The sequence below is a fragment of the Zootermopsis nevadensis genome, unplaced genomic scaffold (genome assembly GCF_977971745.1).
Source record: "Zootermopsis nevadensis isolate Lab colony 2312 unplaced genomic scaffold, Znev_1.0 Znev_ptg000002l, whole genome shotgun sequence".
NCBI classification, from domain to species: Eukaryota; Metazoa; Arthropoda; class Insecta; order Blattodea; family Termopsidae; genus Zootermopsis; species Zootermopsis nevadensis.
The window spans coordinates 844,062-865,708 of record NW_028259134.1 but is presented as its reverse complement, the minus strand read 5'-3'; the positions used below and the strand labels follow the sequence as shown (position 1 = coordinate 865,708).

Genomic DNA, 21,647 nt, shown 5'->3' with positions numbered 1-21,647 from the left:
GATTACAAGGCCAGCGTTCTAACCGCTAGACCACCGTGGCGGGAGCATATATAAAGGAACAAAATGTTAACAAGGGTCAATAAGTATAATGACAGTTCATGGTACAAAATAAAAACACATTCAATAATTACTCAAGGTAACTTAACGAGAATTCCTAAAAACCTAGTTCAAGGCAGAGAATTAAAAAAAGCATTGATGGCATAATACAGTATATAATATTTCATACATTACCTGAAACACTCTTCTGAAGAACGGACTGCAAGCTGATAAAATTACTTTATGAGCTCGAATACACTGACCATCACTAGCCAATGTAACATCAACAAGTCCTTCTTCTTCCCACAGACTCTCAAAACTTGTAACAATGTTGGACTGGAAACTATTCCACTTCAAGCAGATTTGTTGCCCGGCCATTCTTTAAAATACGTTCTGAAAAGAAAATTATGTTTATGATTTCATCTTTCCTGATAGAGTTTTCTCGACCAACATTAAGGAGGAGTAAGCGGAAGGCATCCCTGGATTGTAGACGACTGTAAACTGGAAAAGCGTAAGACTAATGCTAACCTATTGACTCAATTTAGTTACACATACATATTTTACTTAATTAAATTAACAATTTACTACATAATACCTTTATTATACCTAAATCATAGGACTTAAAAATATATAAACAGCTGATACAGTGATTCATCTCACACACACATTTTTCTCTAACCTTATACAAAAAACTGAAACTGTGGTTTTGTTTATTTTTGTGCGTGTTCACTTATAGGTCAACAACAGATAAACCAGTCTGCACCAAACCTGGCATGCTTATTGAAACCAGGAAAAGAACACAGGAGAATAAACATTCAGGAAAAGTGTCCTGAGTTTGATTCCTGATGAAGATGGTTTCTGTTGCTTGAAACTATGCACGTTCCTAACTAAAAATCTGAATAGCAATATATTTATTACATATCCCATGTGTGCTACATGGCCTGCGAACTCTCACCCTCCTTTACTTATCACCATGATATATGAAGATGAGTATGAATTATGAACAGTTGTTCTGATTGTAATCCACTGGCAACATGTTTTGATACAATGTATCTTCATCAGGCAAACCTCTATCTTAGCTAGTATAATACATCAAAATGTACACATCTTAAACTTAAGTTGAATCAATCTGTGTGCAGAAATAATAACCACAATTTTAGTGCAAAAAAAAACCTTTAAAAACTTTTAACTTTCATGTTAAAATTTAGATTTTGGTAAAGACTCTCCCAAACTGCAGGAGGAAGCAATCTAAATATTAATTATAATCTGTATGTTATCATAAATCCTTATATGAACAGGTTAAACAGTTAATGGTGAATGGATCATGCAGGTGACATGGCACACTTCTTGCATAGGCCCACAATGACAGCTGGTTATTCATAGCCAGCTGTTCCACTGTAGTTTAACTTATTTTATAGAATAGTCACAAAGTAATGCACCTCTGCTTCTGAGTATGCCCACACACACAAAGATCATCCCATGTGAAATTAACACAAGTCTCAACAAATCCCCTCATAACTGAATGATTTTTGTGAGGCACCTGAGCTAACCAAGCTTAATAACAGGTTCATGCCACTTTGCAGTATTCTTTGGGCATAAACCTAGGTAAAGACCTAATTTTTCATCCTTCTTAAATACAATTAAATTATACAAACATAATAAAAAGATGCTATAAGAAAACTACGTGCATCAAGTTCCATTATAACACACTTTGCATTCTTTGGGAAATCAACTTCCTCATTACTTTTCCTATGCATCATTAACTAGAGCTTAATCCTTCGAGCATTACACATATGAAAACATTATGCCATTATATGTACAAAATAATGAGCACTCAGAGCAGTCTCTTTGGCACATTTGACCAATTCCAATAATAAAATTAGGTGAAACAATTTAGCAAATCATGCCATAGGTTAATTAATTTCCAGTACATATATCACATAAAACGAAAACAACACCTCAGTGGCAGGTTTGCATGGTTAGACAACTCGGATTTTTTTGTGTGTGTTAGGTTAATAACTATATAATGCTCACATTCAGGTGCAGATAATGTGACACCATAAAGTTTTTCCACGATTTCTCTATTTGACAGAAATTCTACATCACACCGTACAAACTGTAACAATGAACACAGCTCAATGCAAAAATATAATTATTTTAATTTCGAAACTTACATGAGTATACTTAGCAATACCGTATATTACACTAAACTTATTAAGTGCTAAAATTGACACTACTGATTCGTGAAGTCTACACGATGACTACTACATTGAAAACTGTTTAGAATACCCAATTGTTTACAGTAAACCAAACTCAATCATGTAAATAATTTATGAAACTCTTCAGTATCTCTCCAAGCCCAATAGATTTCACAGCAAAAACGTAATTTTTCGAAGATTCATTTTAAGTACTGTATTAATTACAGTCCACCTGCCTCTTTTAACAGTGACATGCTTATTATTTCCTTACATACGTACATAAATTCCTTAAATATGCACCAACTCTAAAATGATATATTTTGAACTTCACAAATTATTTGACAGCCATTCAGAAGACAACTGTCACACATTCACTTATTCAATTGTGTTTCTGTGTGGTTAAAAATTCGGCAGCGTCGTTCACAGATTATCCGAACGTTTTGTTTTCACTGATTTCGTCATGATGCTCTTTACAGCACAGAGGGTTGGAGTACAAAAGTGATCATATTACAGATGGGCCTTCGAGTATTCGTGCTATGCTGACCAAGCAATAACAACTTGGAACTCTGGAACCATTTCAGCATTTCCTTAAAAGACAAAGGAAACCCAATAATATTCGTATGGAAATGAAAGGTCGCAGAGCCTTCCGGATATATGCTTTGCAATGAGGACTGTCTGTTCACTAATTACTTTACTTTGCTTACTTCCATTTGATCATGTCACATGGAATATTTTCGGGGGGGAAACTCAACAGACAGCAAAAACGTATTTTATATCCACAGGAAAATCAATAAAATAATGGTAGGCACTAAAGTTAAAGCCTCATGTGGGGAATTGTTTAAGAAATTTAATATTCTTCCACTAGCCAGCAAATTCCTAGTCTCATTACTATAATTTGTAGCGGAGAACATTAAAAATGTTCAAACAAAAGCAGATATCCTCAACGTAAGTGGAAGATATAGATGTAACCTTCACATGCCAAAATATCAAACTCAGTAAATATAAAAAAGTAGTTTCTTATACTGGAATACTATTCAATAATAGCCCACCCACTACAAAGTCAAAATCATACTGTAAAGAAGTTTAAGCCAGCACTAAAAGTGTATCCCCTTTGTGTTGTGATTATTTGTACTGTAATATTGTAATTGACTGTAAATTACTGTCACGACTATGTAATTTATATTTGTGCTATGACATGTTCTACATCTTTGGCTTCGGCCTATGGAGTATCTATGGAATAAATTAATTTTATTCTATTCTATTCTCTGCAATGACTGATGACGTCATTGGCTGTGACGGCGTAAGTAAGCATAAAATAACTCGAGAGTGGCTGAAGGGACGTTATGAAATTGGAGTCTTTTCGAGACTCGTAGTCTTTATTTTCCTGTAATAGTGATATCAACGCGATAGATGCTGAAACGTGCGACATGGAAGGTGATAGTCTGTCCTGATGTCATTACCAGTGTGTGTCACAAACGATTAAAATCGTCATAGCCTTTACTGCCATCTATCAGCTATCATGCATACTATTCGTGTTGCAATCTATCAGTATCCTGACTGCTTAACAACACATACGACAGACATGTTTTGACTCACCGCCGTGAAAACCTCAATTCTACCGTTTCATTTATTTATAGTATATGGAAGATGATAGTAAACAATGAATTTTAAAGGACGTGGAAGGTATAATTTAACATACGCACTCCGTTACATTACATCACGTCTAGTCACGCTTAGTCGACTTTCCTGTGTTACATACCGTGGTGATAATTTATTTGGAGTCTACTGTACGCGGCCTGCTGCCATCCCTTCCAGCAAACTTCTGGTAAGTGACTCGCTCCGAGGTTCCAATGCACAAAGTTCAGCGGCCAAAAACGCTGGAACGCGGTATATCTTAAAATATGTAATAATAATACTGAAAGAAATAAATTTTTCTGTCGCGATTCGTAATAATCCTGGCAATTGCAGCAGAAAGAGCTTAGTAAGATGTTTTAAAATAAGGCTATTTGCCTAATGATGAATTCCACGTCATATTAAATATTTACAAAATTATATTAGGATGGATAAATAATGGAAGATGAAATAGGTGGGTCACGTAATATCCATGAAGGAGACAAGAAATGCGTGCAATATTTCAGTTGGAAAGCCTGGAAATAAAAGATCACCTGGAAAACCTTGATAATATTAAATGGGTTTTAAGTGAGTAGATGGGGGAGTATCTGAACTGAGTTAATCTCACTCAAAACAGGGACCAGTGCAGTCTGTTTTAAACACTGTAATTAACCTTAGGTTTCTATGAATCCTGGGAACTTCTAGAGTTGCTGAATGATATCATCTTCTCAATAAGAACTCTACTGCATGTTGCTAGTTATATATTTATTTTATCTTTTGAACAAACAAGTTTCTTTGTTTATGAATAAAATAAATATTCGACCCAGTTTTGTGTTTGTTGATTCAATACAGATTACGATTTCTTTTCTTCTTACTGTGGACGTCTTTAAGTGTACAAATTCAGAAGTTGAGATGAGTTTTTAAAACAACAATGGCAGTCAGAATCTTCGATAAATGTACGCGGAAAGAAAACACACATAAATAAAACAAAAATGCTACAGAGTAAAAAACAGATAATCCAATGCCCAGGTGCAGAGTTAGGACCTCATAGCCGCTAACAATGGAACAGGAATTCTGGTACAAATAGGCGTACTGTCAGCTACAGTCACACTGAAATTCGCCACAATTACTAGAAAACATTGAAATCGATAAAGGTTCTTGTCCGAAACACAAGTCACTTTAACCTTGAGAAAACACAATCATTATGAGATCTGCGAGCAACCGGGAACAGTGGCTTTTAGCTCGCAGTTGTGTGTTGCTGGGCTGTAAGCCGACCCGGCGCTACAAGACCCCACCTTGATGGAGCCGTCTCTCAGACACATGATGAAGAGGGAACAGCTTCCTGGGTAGGGATGGCGAGAGTGGTCTCCAAACGGGAACACGTTGTTTGCAGGACACTTAAAACCTGGAAGAAACCTGCAGATCAGCGAAATCGCTACTTTTAACAATGTCGTAGTCAAGACTAGTAAACTGTGTTTTATGCACGATTTTCATGGTGGAAGACATCTTGGAATAGATTAGTCTACGATAATACAAGACTTAACTTTGGGAAACTGGCTCAGAGGATGTCAAATGAAAAATGGTTGCCGATAGGTTCATGTCCCACCGCCAGAATGCATGACAAGTCCAGGACGTGAAATGCCAGTACTAATCAGCTAAAAAACATTGCCTTCCTATAACATGTTCTAAAACAGACATTAAAATATACAATACTGTATGAAACACGATTTTTGTATGGGCGTGAATCTTCGACAAAACACTGATTGCCTGTAATGTATGAGGAAATATTTATTGCAGTTTTGTTAGCCCTTTGTGGTCCCTTTTAAAAGGTCTAGACTAAATTCAACACCAGGAAAGTGAAACAGAATGCAAAGTTTAAACGATGAAGTCACTATTCATAAAGAATGATTAATAGGAAGACGAAAGAATATGCATATATCAGTGTTGCATTGCTCAATGAATCAAAAATGATTAAAAATATATAATTTCCTACTCAGTGCGACATAGGACAGCAAAAGGATGGAGATAATTACGTTCAGGCCAGTGGTATTCAACCTGGGGTACGCGAAGACATCTTAGGGGGTACGTGAAATTTAGAAAAAAATATTATTTTATGATAAACACTGAATAATCCGTAATGTAATTTATTTTAGATGTAGATTATATACTATGTATAACTTGAATTATACACCAACAACTTTGGGGGTACAAAGTTGAAGATAAATTATATCTTGGGGTACGAGAACAAAAAAGATTGAATACCACTGCATTAGACGATCTAATGCGTTGATTTCCATGTGTCAATTGGACACGGTGAAAACAGGATTCCAGAAAATACTGCTGAGACGCATCTAACACAGAAGACAATCAGTTTCAAATGGAATTTTAGGTTAGGTTTCTATGACCCGTAAAATTGTCATACCTGAAGAAGTCGACGAATGTGAGCATTTCTCTCGCTCTTGTGGCGTTGCCAAACGACACAGTTTCGTGTGGCCATCGAATTCATAACCCCCTGCACATTTATCAGGAACTACAGTGCCATTTTCACATTTGTAGAAATTCCCACAGCCTTTTGGAGCTTTATGCAATCCATTCAACCTTGGACATTTTCCTTTGCCTTTCGGCGATTCTGAAACGCAGAGAATTAATAACGCAACTTAGAGCAAGTTAATCGACAGACCAATTGGTATCGTTTTAGAAACTCAAAACCAAACATCTCTGGCTTAAAATAATTTGTTTACAAGATAAAACTAGTTCATTCAACGACACCTTCCTACTTACATTTGCAGCATTGAATGGAAAGTTAATTATGAATTGTGACTTTGGAAGGAAGTGTGGGCACGATGCATCTCAAGGTACTAACGCAGTACTTGGAGAGAGGAAATACACGAAATGTCCAGTTAGGACAAGGGTCCTCGTGTTCGAGAATCGCCACGGGTCCACTCGAAAACAAAACATCAACACGCGGCACAAAGATGAAAAATTACGCAAAGCGTTGAGAAGTGGACGTCAGAAGCCGAAACTCATTTAAACAATATTTATTAATTCAGCTCTTACCTCAAAGAAAACAAAGTTTCTCCATAAAGAATACCAATTAATTTATTTTGTTTAGGGATGCTGCAGCGAAGGACCGAGTTCCGCTGTTCTGGAGGACCGAACCCTTGTTATCCAGACCGCAGCCGGTCAACATGCTGATTGAACTAACCCCATATGTGTATGCAAATTACATTTTGGGCTCGAGCCAAATGCTCATCGGGAGGGATCGGTTGAGATTCTAAAATTTCGGCCCGTGCCGACCTCTAACCTCAAATCTCACAGTTGTAAGCTGACGGCTTATCTGCTCGTCATTTCATGTCTTCAGTTTCGTACTCGGCAAGGTCCCTGTGATTGGCTGAATCGTACTCGAATATTCTGACAAGCCACAAAAACTTCCTCGGACTTTCGTAATCATCGCATTCATTCACATCACCATCTGTGGCAATCTTAAACTCACTCTTGGCCTTACGCAACTTTGGATGGAATCTTTGTGTTTCTTACGTAGTTTAGTTCGCACGGAACAGTCGACGAAGTGCAGAAGTTTGCACCCGTTAAACGGCACAAACGCCAAACCGTCCTCGCACTGTCCCAGGTAAGCTTGTCCGTTCTGGCAGATGAAGAACCGATCACAGAATTTCTTATGGGGGACAGAGTACGTGCCTCCCAACTCGCAGAACGGCCAGTCTGAAACCACGTTAATCCTACAATGAAATCGTCCATCTTGTCATTTCAACTTTATTTGTGTTTATTTACGCATGCATTTTCTTCGTGTGGTTTCTCGGGATTTAAAGAGATTTTCCTTTTAATTTTCTGGATAACTATTTTGTCACTTAAAACATTCCATATACGTCACCAAGAACAAATCTGTCACATTTCCAAAGTTATAATTTAATTAAATGCCACGTTATGTAGACGTGTTCCTTGTTTGTTTACGCACTACCTCGTGATGACGTACGGAAAGATACAGCTCCACTCATTAGAGGCGAGTGGACAGGTTCACTCCCCAGGAAGTTCTCCTCTCGAGGAAGGAGTCCTCGGTATCCATCGGGTTGGCTCCAGTGCCGAAAAAAGAATTCTACCCGTCACAAATGGAACCCCGAAAGTCCACTCCATAACATAGTGACTTAGGCAACCCCCCCCCCCCCCCCCGGGGCACGAATTGTTTTATTCCGAATTTTATAAGAGTTCAAGAGAGTCCCGATTTTCATCACGACATTTAGTCTGTCTTAAAAGAGACATTTGTTTCGTAAAATATCTCCTTGTGTAACGTCTGTTAATGAGTTACATCTTAATTGGTCCTGGAACGAGGGTTTTGTAACAAGCAGCCTAAACAAACATTGGCGTATTAAATCACATACGAATTTAATATTAATGTAAATAAATGTACCTCTTTTCAATGACACAGATTACCTGCATGTTGGCTCCATGGTTTCGCTGGTGTAAAGGATACGTCGCTTTCGTCCCCGAAGACTGCCGCTAAGTTCGAAAAGAAAATAATTCCTGTCCAAATTTTCATCATTGCACAGGGAACCTTCCTCAGGGGTCCTATTACCGCAACTGTTTCCCAAATACTTTCGATTGTGGTTGGTCTTCTACGGAGTCTAATTAGGTCTATCTGTTTTCTGGAGCCAACGTCGTTAGTGGAAGTTAATGAAGGAAGACTTTTTTGTTGTTTTTGCTTCGAAATACAATGGAAAGTTTCAAGGCGTTGAACTCCCAGCTGGACAAATCAGATCGTCGCTCCTAGTCCATCACGGACTCATGTACTCTTTTACACAGAGGGCTTAAAAAACGAATTACAGAGTTGCTTCCGTCCATCTCTCTCAAGTTTTGCCTCCAAAATCTACTCAAGAAGCATAGGAAATCCTACGCCAATCAGCCAAATTTTACAGGAAACATTGCAACCTTCATTTAAAACAGTTTTAAAAAATATATATTTTACGAAATTTCGCGATTATTTTCGTGCGTCCCCGGTAATGGACGAATCTTCGGCGACCTGCAGAGATCCACAACCCCGGCACATCTACAAAAAAAAAGTACATTCTCACGTTGAAATTCACGGCAACTGTTTTGCCATTTGCCAGGGAGCTCAGAAAAGAAACTCATTGCAGGCCTACAAAATAAAGTTTTTTTTATAATATCTGTACTCACAAACCACTGAAGTGCCGATTCAGAGATGAAGCCCATAACTTAGTAACTTAGGACTTAGGAGATGCTGCTTGATGAAGTCGAAGATCAATGGATAAGAAGTGGGAGTAGAATAATTATCAGGAGAGACCAAAAGAAATTGAAAAATACCATTAATCGAATTCGGAGTCACATGGCAACGAACCCAGGAGAGGCGGTACAGCTCTTACTAATTCTTGACCTCCGCACTCGATGGGGGCGAGTGGTCAGAGCGCCTTACCCCCTGGAAAGGATCCCGGTACCCATCGGATAGAAGGCTGGGTGGGCCCCAGAGCCAGTCTGGACGCAGAGGCTAAAGGGGATCGAACCCCAGTCATCCAGTCAGTAGTCAGTCACTAGACTGACTGAGGCACCCGGTTAATTTATTAAATTTATTATTAGAATCCACGAAGACAGATGAATATGATTGGGTAAGAATTTACATATTTACAGTCTCCTGATAGTAATGCTTGAAATAAAGATTAATACAATTAATTATTCTTGAAAATTCAAGTGTTATACGTTCTCATGATGAAATTTTAACACCAGATTTCTTTGTAATGTACATCTCTTTTTATTTTCCTATGGGTGCAAGTTTATGAAAAACCTATTTTTGTGAAAAACATTCTTCTCTAAAATCAATGCAAGATACAGAAAACATCTTCATTGGGATTTGAACCAGGGAACAGTTTTTCAGGGTCGTGACCTTTTATTCTGCAATCTCCTAGAGGGAACACAAAACTCATCTGTTATATTTAGTTTCTGAGCTACAGAAACCAATCTCACAGACACTCAAAGTCAAAACACATTTTCCAGAGTTCTGACCCTTCCAAAATCTCTTTCTGGTATCAATGGAATAAGGAAGCCAAGTTTGGTGCAAATCGGTGTATCAATTCTCAAGGTATAATAAAACACGCATAAAATAAATTCTACATATAAGAATCTAAACAGCTGTTACAGAAACGAGAATACAAGAGACTTATTGCAGGTTTTATTTGTTAAACTCGTTTCTGCCTCGATGAAGGCAACAAAAATAATACGCTTGCTCAATTGGTGAAGCTGAGATTCAATGGCGTCAACTGACTGTTTGGAGATCCTTCGGCTAATCTCGGTCTTACTCTGATGATGGACGCAGAATCTTCTTCTACCTACAAAGTAGATTAAAGAAATATAAACAAATGTCATGTCTTTGCTGTGTACTGATTCACGTAACACTAATATTGGTGGGACCAGCACGCCAATGTCCGATTATTTAAAAATAACATACTGCTCTGTTAAACTGGCAAAGTGTCGATCGTTTGCAACCCCGGCCGTCCCATTCATAGCCAGTCACTATACTGACTGAACTACACCAGCTCCTGATGAGGCTTATAAACAACATCTTATTTGGTATTTGTGTGTTATCTGGACACATCACTTTAAAAATAGGTTAGGTTAGGTTAGGTTAACGTGTGGATAAATGACATATACTTGAAAGTTATTATATTTCATGTCAATAAATGACAAATTATTATATTTTATTTGGATATGCATGAGATGTTAATTGTTGTTACAACCTGTCGCCGGAGGCAAAAATTCGCTTATAGATTTTGGAATCGTTTTAAAAATATTGCCGTTATCATTTGTACGCCGCCACACGAACAACCGAGTATACGGGTATGCTGATATGCATGCGCAGTTTCCCGTCCAATCCAGGTCCAGATATTTGACTCTCCCATTTTGTATTCCGATAACGATATTTATTTTATTTTCAAGTCAGGTGAGGCTTATACACAGATTACTTTCTGCAAAAACTTGCTTAGTACTTGGAAAATAATTTTAACCTGCATCTTAAAATTGCATATTCTTCGTTTCTGGGAATTATACGTTGCGAAGATGTTCACAGGAAAAAGACACTTTACAGAATTAGAACTGAAACCTTAACAAATGGACTTCATATATGTCAACATTAAAATAAATAAAGAGTTAAACACACTGGCTTCGGGCGATTAATATTAACACTCTGTGGTTCAATGTCAAACAGAAAAAAAAACATACTTGCATCTCGCCTTCTTCTTGCAGACTCCTTTTCTGTGCGATACTCCTTAGTAATGCCTTGCCTTCTTCCTTTGACTGTAATAAAGCAGGGTGTCTATAATTACCATTAGGCTGGTAAAAGCATCATTAAGAGGTGATACTTTTTTATGTACAGTAGCACCTCTGTTGATGATGCTGTCGCCAGCATCAATGCTACTGTCCCAAATGCTCAGGAAATTCCCCGTGGGTTCATCAGAAAGTCAAAATCCCCTCATTGGTTCTCGAGCACTTTACAGAAATACATTTGGTAAAAAGGTTACTATTACAGACATTTTAAAAAGATATATTCTGATTATTTTTGTAGTACATTTTCCTCCTATTGTAAGCTAGTAAACGCTATTATTATATGTGACAGACTCAGATGGTTGAAGTCTACCGATAATAATTTAAGACTGCAACCTAAGGAATTCTGGAAATATGTGGTGTCTCGTAGGAAAAGAAATTCTGAGGTTGCTCGTACTCGTTCGGCAAAACCCTATAAAGTTGCTAATGCTTTTGCTAAGCGTTTTCAGCCAATCTACAATACCCCTTGTTTGGTATTCCCCTCCCTTGTGTAGTCTTATGAATTTTTATCATTAGCGCATCTTTCCAAATTGGACATCTGTAAAACCCGTAGATGTCTAAGACCATCTAAATTTGTCAAACTTGACGACATCCCTAGCATTTTTTATAAAGGGTTGTTCTCAGATCTCCGTTCTCAAACGTATCTTTAATCTAAGTCTAACTGCGCATTATTTTCCTACCGCATGGAAACAGGCAGCAGTCGCTCGTGTTTTCAAAAAAGGTAATTCTGCCTGTTAGTAACCACCAACCCATTTCTATACTTAATACATTTTCCAAACTATTTTAACTTGTTATTCACGATCACGTTTCACATGACTTAAAGTCTAAATTAAATCCTTGCGAGCATGGTTTTACAGAATCTAAATATACCAAAGCCAATCTGGCAATTTATTTAGATTTTTATTACCCCATTAGTCGAATCCCTGGGTCAAGCTGATGCCCCATATTATTTTACACAAATATAGGGTTCACTTCTGAGCAGGGCACAGCTCAGAAAGAAGCCAAATAGAATAATTATCACTTTGGGCTTCTTGTTGGCCTCGCGACATAGACCGAAATATTTTAAGCATCATAAGCTCTTCTATTTGTTACACCACACCCACCTCGTCATATTCCAGACACTTTTGTGCATACTGGTAAGCTTTATCCAGTTGATTTCGCTTCAGAAAGAAGTTAGCCAAATATTTGTATGATTGGCTTAGTTCACTTTTATCTCCACGGGATTCGTTCTCTGACACGTATTCCAAAAATGATGCCGCCGCGAAACTGGTCTCATTCAGTTTATCGTACAACCTGAAAAAAAGCACAGTTTGTAACGGCGCGACTAAACAAGACTGGTATGAAGGAAGGCTTTTGTGATCAGAAAATAATTTTTTTAACATAAAATTTAAGTCCGCGAAGTACGATTTAATAAACAAAATATTACGAGGCTTTTAACGTTAAGCCTACTAAATATTTTTGGAACAGTATTTATGTTTTTGTGTTACATACTTTTGTCAGCCATTATATATTATTGCCTGACATAACTGAAAATACTTTTCAGTATTCACAAAACATAAAAATATTCTAATTAAACTATATTTAAAATGTAATCAGACATATTACTTTGCGAGTTTAAGAAGCGCCGTTCCTTCGATATCGCCGACGTTACGAGCCTTGTAGTAGCATTTCTGGGCATCCCGTATCTTATCCAGTCTCTCGTATGTTTCTCCAAGTGCAATGAGCATGCGACTATCATTCGGTCGCAGCTGCTGGGCTTGTTTGTAGTAATATAAGCAGTAAAACAGCATCTTTAGGATCTCATACGTCTGGCCAAGTCCGTACCACGCTCGGTAGTCTCTTCTGTTCACCTCTTATACAACAGTAAAATGCCAAGTTGATACAGAATGAAATGTGTACAGTCGAGGCAGATGAACATATTCACACAAAGAGAAGTAATTTGGACATGCCGCCATAATACAGCATCTTGCAAACTGTATGACTAATGTACATTCATATAAGATTAATTTATCCAAATATCATTTTCGTGTGGAATTAAAAACAAGATCAAAGCCACAATTCCACATTCCTGAAAACAGTTTATGAACTTTTCACACAATTTGTGTTCAGATATGCTTCGAATGTGCCCCATGAAAATCTTACTCCTATGCTGAGCTATTATTATTTTTGTTCAGACTCTCTGGCAAATATTATGGATGAGTTTACTTCTGAAAATTGTTGGCAACCATTTCTGTTGATAATAATAATGAGAAGGATACACATTCCCCACTTTATGGTACCTGCACCTTGTCGTGGTGGTGGGGTTTGAGTACCTCAGTGATCCCAAGTGCTATGCTGGCGGTAGCATAGCTACTGGTAGGGTAGGTCGAGGGGGAGAGGTCAGACTAAGACAGGTACCCTGGTCCTCCAGGTTGGGGGTTGGTTGCAAGGCTAACAACCTTGCACCGTAAAAAGGAACACGTTTCAAAACCTCGATCAAAGCCTCGGACAGACGGACCTAACAGAGGACCGAATGGAATAGGAGAATTGAGGAGGCCATGGACCGAAGAGCCATAGAAGAAGAAGTAGAAGAAGGATACGTATATTTAACGAACAGCGTTCGCAAATTCTGGAGCTACTTCTAAATTGCATCACACCCACTGCAGGTCCTATTCAGTAAGTAACATTGGTTTCCATATAAAATGTGTTAACTAAATGTTGTTTTACTCTTAAATCTGATTACTACCCCTACTTTTATTACTTTTAATTCCATGGAGCAGAGTTATTCTTGAGAAGCTAAGAGTAGCTCAAATGGTCAAAATCCAACAGAACGAGAAACTTTGCACCGCTAATTCTAAAATCTGTGGCTGGTGGCAAAGTTAAGGACACAAATTACATTTTTTCCCAAAAGAATTCCCTTTCTCGTTAATATCAGTTTCTACAACTCGTCTACTACTTAATACTAACAAATTTGGAACAGCACAACATTATAATTCTTGTGATACTGCCTCTAAATTTTCATTTTATAAACGTAAAACAACTTGTATACGACCATCATTTAACAACACAGTTACTTGAATCTTCTGAGAATAGGACTTGTCTGTCATCTGTTGGTGGCAACAAAATGTAAGACCTATGTTACTTTATAACTGGTCACGAACCATCCTTGATGTTGATTGGTATGGACGCCATTTGAAGTCGCGAGTCTAGCTTGACATTCCAAGTAAAACTGGTGAAATAATGAAACTGTTACCACCTTGCTATACTTTGAGAAAAAAATAGGTACGTACCGATGGCCTGTCTGTAGCTCTGTATCGCTGCATTAGTATTCTTCATCTCCATAAATTCATGCCCCATAAGTGTCCAAGCTGACAAATACTGAGGATTCAGCTTAAGTGCTCTTTGGAAGTACATTACAGCCTTCTGGTGTTCTGATCTCAAACTGTAGTAATTTCCTGTACAAATGAACAAAGAAGTCCTGACAAAATTATCAAATTCTGAAACCTTTGGCCACTTCCTAAGTTACTGAATGTCATTTTCTAAATTTTTATCATCACATGGTTGAATAATTGTGAAGGATGTGGATGTGCCAGAAGTATAAACATTTACCTGAAAAAGTTGACAAAATCCGAAAAAACTCTCTTACCCGCTGTCCTACGTGAGCGATTAAATGTGAGCGGTGCGAGTTGCGTGAGTGAAGCGGAAATATCAAACTGGCTGTTTGTGTGGCGCTGTCCTAGGTTCCAGCGAAGCGGTCAGGAGAGGGAAGCGGCCAAAGTCCGAGATCAAATATTTTGATATTTTCGCGCGAGTCGCTGCGCTGGCCAGTAAGGTGCATTCGCAATAAAGCTCTGACCGTGCATGCGCAGGAAGGCCGTATGCTTCTATTGCGGCCTTTCACGTAGGGCACAACAAGCGATTCCCCGCTTCATATGACACCCCATGCTGCTTATGCAGCTCGCATAGCTCGCTTGTTATCGCTTACGTAGGAACTCTGAGAGTTGAACCATGGATCTTTGAAATACAAAACAGGACTGTTACCACTTGCTTGGGAATTAGAAGTGATTATTTTGGTTCAACAATACAGAGGTTTTTATACCAAACAGAATCTATCAAAGACAGGTAAAATACTCTTTTTCTTATGGTATCACAAGGAACCCAGCTTCCTTCTTTATACGCGTAAAAGACGAGGTTTTATCGCAATGCAAACTCACCTACAACACAACACGTCTCAACACGGTACTTGTCTATCTCACATGCCTGATGAGCAAGATGTGCCAGTTCTACTCTCAGTTCTTTCACGTATAGAAGATTTGAGTACGTATCCAAATTATCCAGTCGGAATGGGTCGCACTTCTGCAGTCGACGAAATGTGGTTATTGCCGCATCTACATCTGAACATAAAAGAACGCAAATATTTCACTGAAGAAATAAATATGACAAGTAATCAAAATAATATAAAAATGAATAGAATAAGTCAATGGCAAACATCACAAAATAAAAAAACCTACAAGGACAATACAAAGGCCATTCATCTGCCAAATTAATTAAATAGCACTATTTAAAAACATGACAACGAATAAAACAGTAAATTAATACATTCCGAGATAACACTTCTGATGTGGTAAACATGTGACCAAAATATTTTATATCTATGCCAGATTAAGTTCATAGTATAACCTTCTTTCAAAATGTAGGATTTGAGGTTTTCACGGCAATGAGTCTGAAGAATGCTGTATTTTGGGTTGTTGCGCCATGTAATCTGGTAGATGTTTACGGACGTTTCAGAGGTCCTTGCTGCCTCCATCATCAGGGTGATGAATGAATAAACATCTACCAGACTACATGGCACAACCCAGAAGACAGCAATATTTCTTCAAAAATTGATAAGTTTCTCAGCTAGTAATGAAACTGTCTACTTTTATGGAATTCAGAAATTGAATGCCAACTACAAAAGTGTGTGTCATTGAATCACATCCTCACATCTTATTTCTTTCAAGATCCATTTTAATATTATCCTTCTACATCTTCTAAACGTCTTTCCATGAGGTTTTTGACAAAATGTCTCATTTTGTTCATGCCACAGTAACTACAGTAAAATTACCATATTTTTTCCACTGTAAAAGACATTCGCTTGTATAAGATGCACCACAAAATCAACGCAAGTTTAAGGTATAAAACACAAAATCGAATAAATTCATATATTTAACTTTTTAAAACTCTATAAAATTAATGTCGCTATCTTCAGTCTACCTCCTCAGGAAATACATGAAATTCTTCATCATAATTTGAATTCTCATCTTAAGTGTCTTCATACAGATAGTGGTCCTTGCATCCATCAAGGCCACTGCTGATGCCACTCTTTATAAAAGACTTCACGATGGTCAGCCCACTGACCGAAGCCCAAGACATTTTAACCATTTGCGTACTTGAGTGACTGTGGGCTATTTCATTGCTCCTTCTGGAGTCAGCCGATTTTAAATACTATTTATAATCCACCTATTCCACCCTAATCTCATAAAAAAAATCCAAAAGGCGTCTTTACAGAAATGTCAAATGGTTGCAGCTGTGATGTCAGCCCTCCTGGTATGACAGCCAGTTCAGCACTGCAATCCCTGAATTTGTTTTAAGAGTCCCTTAGATGATATCAAAACTGGTCTGACAGGAGAAGGGCTCCTTTTCTCAATCCATATTTTCATACCATTCTCATCCATCCCTTTCTCATGAGCATCTAAAAATTAACTTCAGAGGGAGTTCAGTTCCATTGCCACAGCACGCACGAACTGTGTGATGGGCTTTTTCAAGGCCACTCATTTTGTTACGGTTTTTTCACCTCCGAAAGTAAAAGTCCTTTTAGCGGAAACATCAAGGGTGAGTAGCATTTCATCCACATTTTTTTACCTGTCCTATTGCTATGGTTATTCTCTTCTGACAAGGGATAACAAAATGATGGGATAAAATTTTTTGTTCATATTCTAGTGGTATTTTATGAGAAAGTTCGGGTTTATCACGCATACATAGGCCATCAGACTTCATAAAGCGATAGCACCAAATTGCTTCTTCACCTTTGAAATCTATAATGTGACAGCCATGTGCTGACTGGAGAGTGCGTGTACATATCATTCTTGTTGCAACAGGAAAGTCGTTGCGACAATGTCCCTCTACCCATTTCAATATGTCAGCCTCCAATTCTGGCCATTTTGCACTTTTCCCATGCATAGAACATTTTAGCTGACTTCTCTTTTTCAAATTATCCTTCTAAGAACATCAAATCTGTATAATTTTTTTCAATTAGTGGAGGAATAAAACGTCTTTCTGCCACCACATTCCCTTGCTCTTCTGCAGAGACTATAATTTCTAGTTGACGGCACACAATGTACAAAATTCACTTGTTTTTTACCATAATAAGCTAGGCATCTGGTAAACAAAACACTCTACGCTAAAAAATAATCGTCACCGATTAAAATTTCAAACTGTAATAATCATCAATGTGCTGAAATTATGTTGATCATCAAATGCTGCTTCTCGAGGGTGGATGGAATTAGAGAAACAAGTAGAAACCAAAATTATCCGACTGTGACGAATTCATAGTGCACCTGCACTGGCAAGGGCGGCAACCTTTGCTGTGAGACACAAAGCGATTTTGAAAGGTATAAAACTGTGTCCTGTGAGCCAGAAAATATGATAGCAACCGTTTTCAATTACCTCTTCTATTATGAAAAGCAATAGCAGTCTGAGCTATCAGGTAAGTACTCTTCTCAAAACCTTTGTGCTGAAGGGCAAAGTAAATATCTAGAGCGTCTTCATTTAGTTGAAGTTCTAGGAATGTATGTCCAAGGAAGAAATGTTTCATCCAGTGATCTGGTAACTTGAGAGATTTGAGCTGAAACAGAAATTATCTCATACTTATGACATCTGAGGTTTACATCGTGGTGAACACACTGACACCGGTCTTCTGGGTAGTAATACCATGTAGACTTTCTCGAAGATACCAATGTTCCAGAGAAACGCACTATCCCTGAAGATGAAAGTTTCTCTGAAACAATGATATCTAACTACAAATCCACGTGGTGTTATTACCCAGAAGACAACATCGACATCTTAAACTTATTTCAAAAAACCACAATATCAAAATGGTTTTAAGTACTGGGCAACAGTCAGAAGTTTTATAACACACAATGCAATGTAGTGTTTCGAGGATCGTACTATTACAAAAAAGTTCTGAATTACGAGGTGTACAAACAACCAACAGTTCATTATGCACAGCTTGCTTCTAAATGGAGGATAATACGTTTCATACCAGACTGAACAATAAATGTGAAGAATAAAATTTAGTACATATTTATCCATAACTTATTTAAACCTCCTTCTGCAAACTGCAAACCTGGCCTGAATAAGAACAACAAAATTAGCGGTTCAGCACGTTTACCCTCCCCACAGAAGGAAACAATTTATCACCGGTATTGTCAACGCTTCTATCTGCTTGGAAATAAGTTGTAAATCTGAAGAATTCTCGCTATGGTCGAAAGAAAATGACAGAATCTGGAAATTGTTGTTTAGAACAACAGTAATGAGAAAGATGACGAACTACAAGACAAGCTTTCCTCCTCTTAATTTCAATCGCATGTATTAAAGTTTGTCCCGCTACGTGCCGTACAGACGCTTGGGGTGAGTGGAGGTATAGCTCCTCTCTTTCTTGACCTCGGCACTAGATGGGGGTGAGTGGTCGGCATCACACCCCGGCCGGCTTTACCCCCGGGAAAGGACCCCTGTACCCATTGCAGAGGAGGCTGGGTGGGCCCCAGAGCCGGTCTGCACGCAGAGGCTAGAGGAAAAGTCCTCCGCCCCTGTCACATGTATTATCCACAGGAAAACTCATTCGTATACTGTGCGAGAGATCACCTGATGAAAAATTAGCAATGTAGAGTTCTTGGGTTATCAGTCATGTGAATATGAATTAGTTTACAATGTTTCAGGGACACTCTCTGAAATGTTTAAACTAATTTCATACTCACACGGCCGATCGCCTGAGAAGATATCACTACATTCACTAGCCTCGAAATCTTGAGTACTGCATCCTCAATGCTGTTATTCTGACAATTAAATTGAAGTAAATAATAAATAAACACAATTCATTAAATGAATAATGACCTCACATCGATGGACTTAAAATATATTATCTATACTTATTTACCCACCTCAGTTCGATCTGTGATCAATGTTGATAATTCAAGCCAAGACCCCCAGTGCATCGGTTCCTTACATATAGCCTCAACAAGAACTTTCCTAGCTCTCCATAGAAAATCTATTCTCTTCAGCACAACTCCATACAAATAAAGTTCATAGCCGTCCAGTTTCTCGGCTACGTAGTCCCTCATAAATTCAGTTCCTAGCTCTTGCAAGTTTGCACTCTGAGTGGGATCAGACGGCGTTGTTATATCTATCATATCATCTATCTTCTTCTTCTCACCAGACAGATAGCGCGAATAAAAGTGAAGAAAGCGAGTGAGAGGTACTTTGCAAAATTCAGTAAAATGAGCACACCTGAAATTTAAAACAGACTGTGCATACACAAAAATATGTCCACCCTTCAATAGCATGACACTGTCTTATTGTACTCCCATTTTTTCTCTAGGATCTGACAAACACAGAAAATCTCATCAGTAGTTGACCTGTTACATCGAAACCTGCACTGATGATACCAAAATTTCATCTACATATGGACTTAACCTTGAGAGAAGGATGTTGGATAAAATTTTGTATTAACTTCATAACAAAGATATGCCTCAATAATTACTACTGTCATTTGTATCACTCTTCTCGTAAGTTTGTATAATAACAGACTCATTCCAGTACTGAGACAATTCTTCGTTATTCCAAATGAGGCAGTATGTCACCCAAACCACTGTTATATCACATTTTATCCCACCTTTATTTTTTATGTATACATTATAAGAACTTGTAAAATTCTCTCACCTGTCATATTCTTTCAGATCTAAGTAGCTTTTGGCCACCAAATAATGTTCTGTTTCATTTTGATATACAAAAGATTGTGTATAAATGCAAGGAGAATCCAACTTCACTTCCCGCAATGCAAAATTCATTTCTGACAACCTGAAACAATTAACAAATTATTGAGGTATTTATTAAAAGTAGATCATACTGGTAGATCACTATAAATGCTACTATACTATATTTTACAGTGACAGACTGCTACTGCAGCAGCATCTGTATAAATAAAAATCATATCCCCAGCCCGGGTGGTTGGTATTTTGGGGAAGAGGTTGAGCTGTCCATCACAGCTCAGATGTTTTAACTCTTTGGTTCCAGTTTTTGCACTTCCTTTCTACATAGATGTTTTAATTACCATTCGCATGGTTGTTTCCTACCTTCATATGCCACACACCAAATGTAATTACAAAAGGGAGTTTATTAAGCTGGAATTAAGCTTTTCAATAAACTTCACCCCCCCCCCTCCCACACACTATAAAAAGCCTAAATCATGGTATAAATAAGTTCAAGCCAGCACTAAAAGCGTAACTACCATTTCACTTCCACTCCATGGACAAACTTATCTCAACCAAAAATTACATTATAAATACAGATAAGCAATTGTTTCGATGATTTCTTGTGTGATTACTTTTACTAGAATACTGAACTTGACTGCACATCACTGTCATAACTATGTAATTCATACTTATATTTGAAACATTTATTTTTGCTGGAACATGTTCTACATCCTTGGCTTGGGCCTTTGAAAGATCTATGAAACGTACACAACATCGATTGTAAATAAATTATAATTATGCTACATAAAAAGTACATTCAGATTGACATGGAATGTAAATAAATTCTATTCTATAAATTATAGAGCCTTACCATTTTGTACTGTGTAATAAACCGCGCTGGGAACATTCGACGATTGCTCTCTGGAGATCCAATTTCACTTCTTTCAAATCAATCTTAAATGATTCATCAGTCATTTTTACAATACAGTTTAAACAAAATAAATGTACTGTTTACTTATAACACGTTTACAAAGAACGACTAAATCTCCAGCCTGATGCACTTCTTACGCCACCACCGATGAACACCAGATTAACCCTAAGTATGTTGGTATTACCTGTGACGTTATGTGCGCGCGAGAGGTCGTTAATGGAAAATAAGTCGTAGACCGAGCAAAGATAATTTGAAGTGATGTGCCTTTTATCATTATTATTATAGAAATAGCAGTGCTGGTTCTTTTTGGCTACAACGAACGATTTTAAGGAATAATGAAGAGCTTCAAAATTTGTACTTCTCCCCCAATAGTGCTAGGGTGATGAAGGCAAGAAGAATGAGATGGGCGGAACATGTAGCACGCATAAATGGGGCAAAGACACTTGTAGGGAAGCCTGAAGGGGAAGAGACCGCTGGGGAGACGTAGATGGGAGGATATCAAGCGGGATCTGTAGGAGGTAGGAGTTGAAGACGATTGGATTT

At 37.9% G+C, this 21,647-nt stretch overlaps 3 protein-coding genes across 7 annotated transcripts in view; all 3 read right to left on the bottom strand.

The window, feature by feature from the left end:
- LOC110828864 (uncharacterized) overlaps positions 1 to 2,641 on the bottom strand; it is a 55,900-nt gene extending 53,259 nt beyond the window's left edge. The window contains exons 1-3 of one of the 4 annotated variants that reach the window (XM_022061969.2): positions 2,514 to 2,626; positions 2,071 to 2,152; positions 232 to 429 (exon numbers count right to left, since the gene is read on the bottom strand). In XM_022061969.2, the coding sequence (XP_021917661.1) occupies positions 232 to 414 (183 nt within the window). In that variant the 5' untranslated portion in view covers positions 415 to 429; positions 2,071 to 2,152; positions 2,514 to 2,626. Of the gene's footprint in view, positions 1 to 231; positions 430 to 2,070; positions 2,153 to 2,210; positions 2,391 to 2,513 lie in introns of those variants that run through there. The other 3 variants (XM_087357743.1, XM_022061970.2, XM_022061971.2) reach the window with 3 other exon arrangements.
- A 2,032-nt stretch (positions 2,642 to 4,673) lies between these two features.
- On the bottom strand, positions 4,674 to 8,772 carry LOC110828841 (uncharacterized). Its single transcript, XM_022061921.2, has 4 exons — positions 8,292 to 8,772; positions 7,383 to 7,565; positions 6,268 to 6,474; positions 4,674 to 5,250 (listed from the first exon to the last, which is right to left on the bottom strand). Exons 1-4 carry the CDS (start codon positions 8,398 to 8,400, stop codon positions 5,048 to 5,050), a joined length of 702 nt encoding a protein of 233 aa, XP_021917613.1. The 5' UTR covers positions 8,401 to 8,772; the 3' UTR covers positions 4,674 to 5,047.
- A 1,198-nt stretch (positions 8,773 to 9,970) lies between these two features.
- Positions 9,971 to 21,275, bottom strand: Cdc23 (cell division cycle protein 23). Of its 2 annotated transcripts, none has more exons than XM_022061886.2 (10): positions 21,045 to 21,275; positions 20,142 to 20,279; positions 19,364 to 19,709; positions 17,871 to 18,048; positions 15,380 to 15,559; positions 14,456 to 14,620; positions 12,792 to 13,038; positions 12,290 to 12,479; positions 11,085 to 11,159; positions 9,971 to 10,195 (listed from the first exon to the last, which is right to left on the bottom strand). In XM_022061886.2, exons 1-10 carry the CDS (start codon positions 21,146 to 21,148, stop codon positions 10,094 to 10,096), a joined length of 1,725 nt encoding a protein of 574 aa, XP_021917578.1. In that variant the 5' UTR covers positions 21,149 to 21,275; the 3' UTR covers positions 9,971 to 10,093. The 2 variants fall into 2 exon arrangements, with proteins under 2 accessions (XP_021917578.1, XP_021917579.1); XM_022061887.2 differs by lacking the exon at positions 21,045 to 21,275 and adding an exon at positions 20,555 to 20,573.
- Between the last annotated feature and the right edge of the window lie 372 nt (positions 21,276 to 21,647).

Excerpts from the sequence above, each read along its gene's own strand:
- LOC110828841 (XM_022061921.2), bottom strand. The coding sequence starts at position 8,400 with ATGATGAAAATTTGGACAGGAATTATTTTCTTTTCGAACTTAGCGGCA. Across the intron at positions 6,475-7,382 it reads TTCCGTGCGAACTAAACTAC|AATCGCCGAAAGGCAAAGGA; the intron begins GTAAGAAACACA and ends TCTGCGTTTCAG. Across the intron at positions 5,251-6,267 it reads ACATTCGTCGACTTCTTCAG|GTTTTAAGTGTCCTGCAAAC; the intron begins GTATGACAATTT and ends GGTTTCTTCCAG.
- Cdc23 (XM_022061886.2), bottom strand. The coding sequence starts at position 21,148 with ATGACTGATGAATCATTTAAGATTGATTTGAAAGAAGTGAAATTGGAT. Across the intron at positions 14,621-15,379 it reads TGAGACGTGTTGTGTTGTAG|GAAATTACTACAGTTTGAGA; the intron begins GTGAGTTTGCAT and ends TCATTTGTACAG. Across the intron at positions 10,196-11,084 it reads AAGAAGAAGGCGAGATGCAA|GTAGAAGAAGATTCTGCGTC; the intron begins GTATGTTTTTTT and ends TCTACTTTGTAG.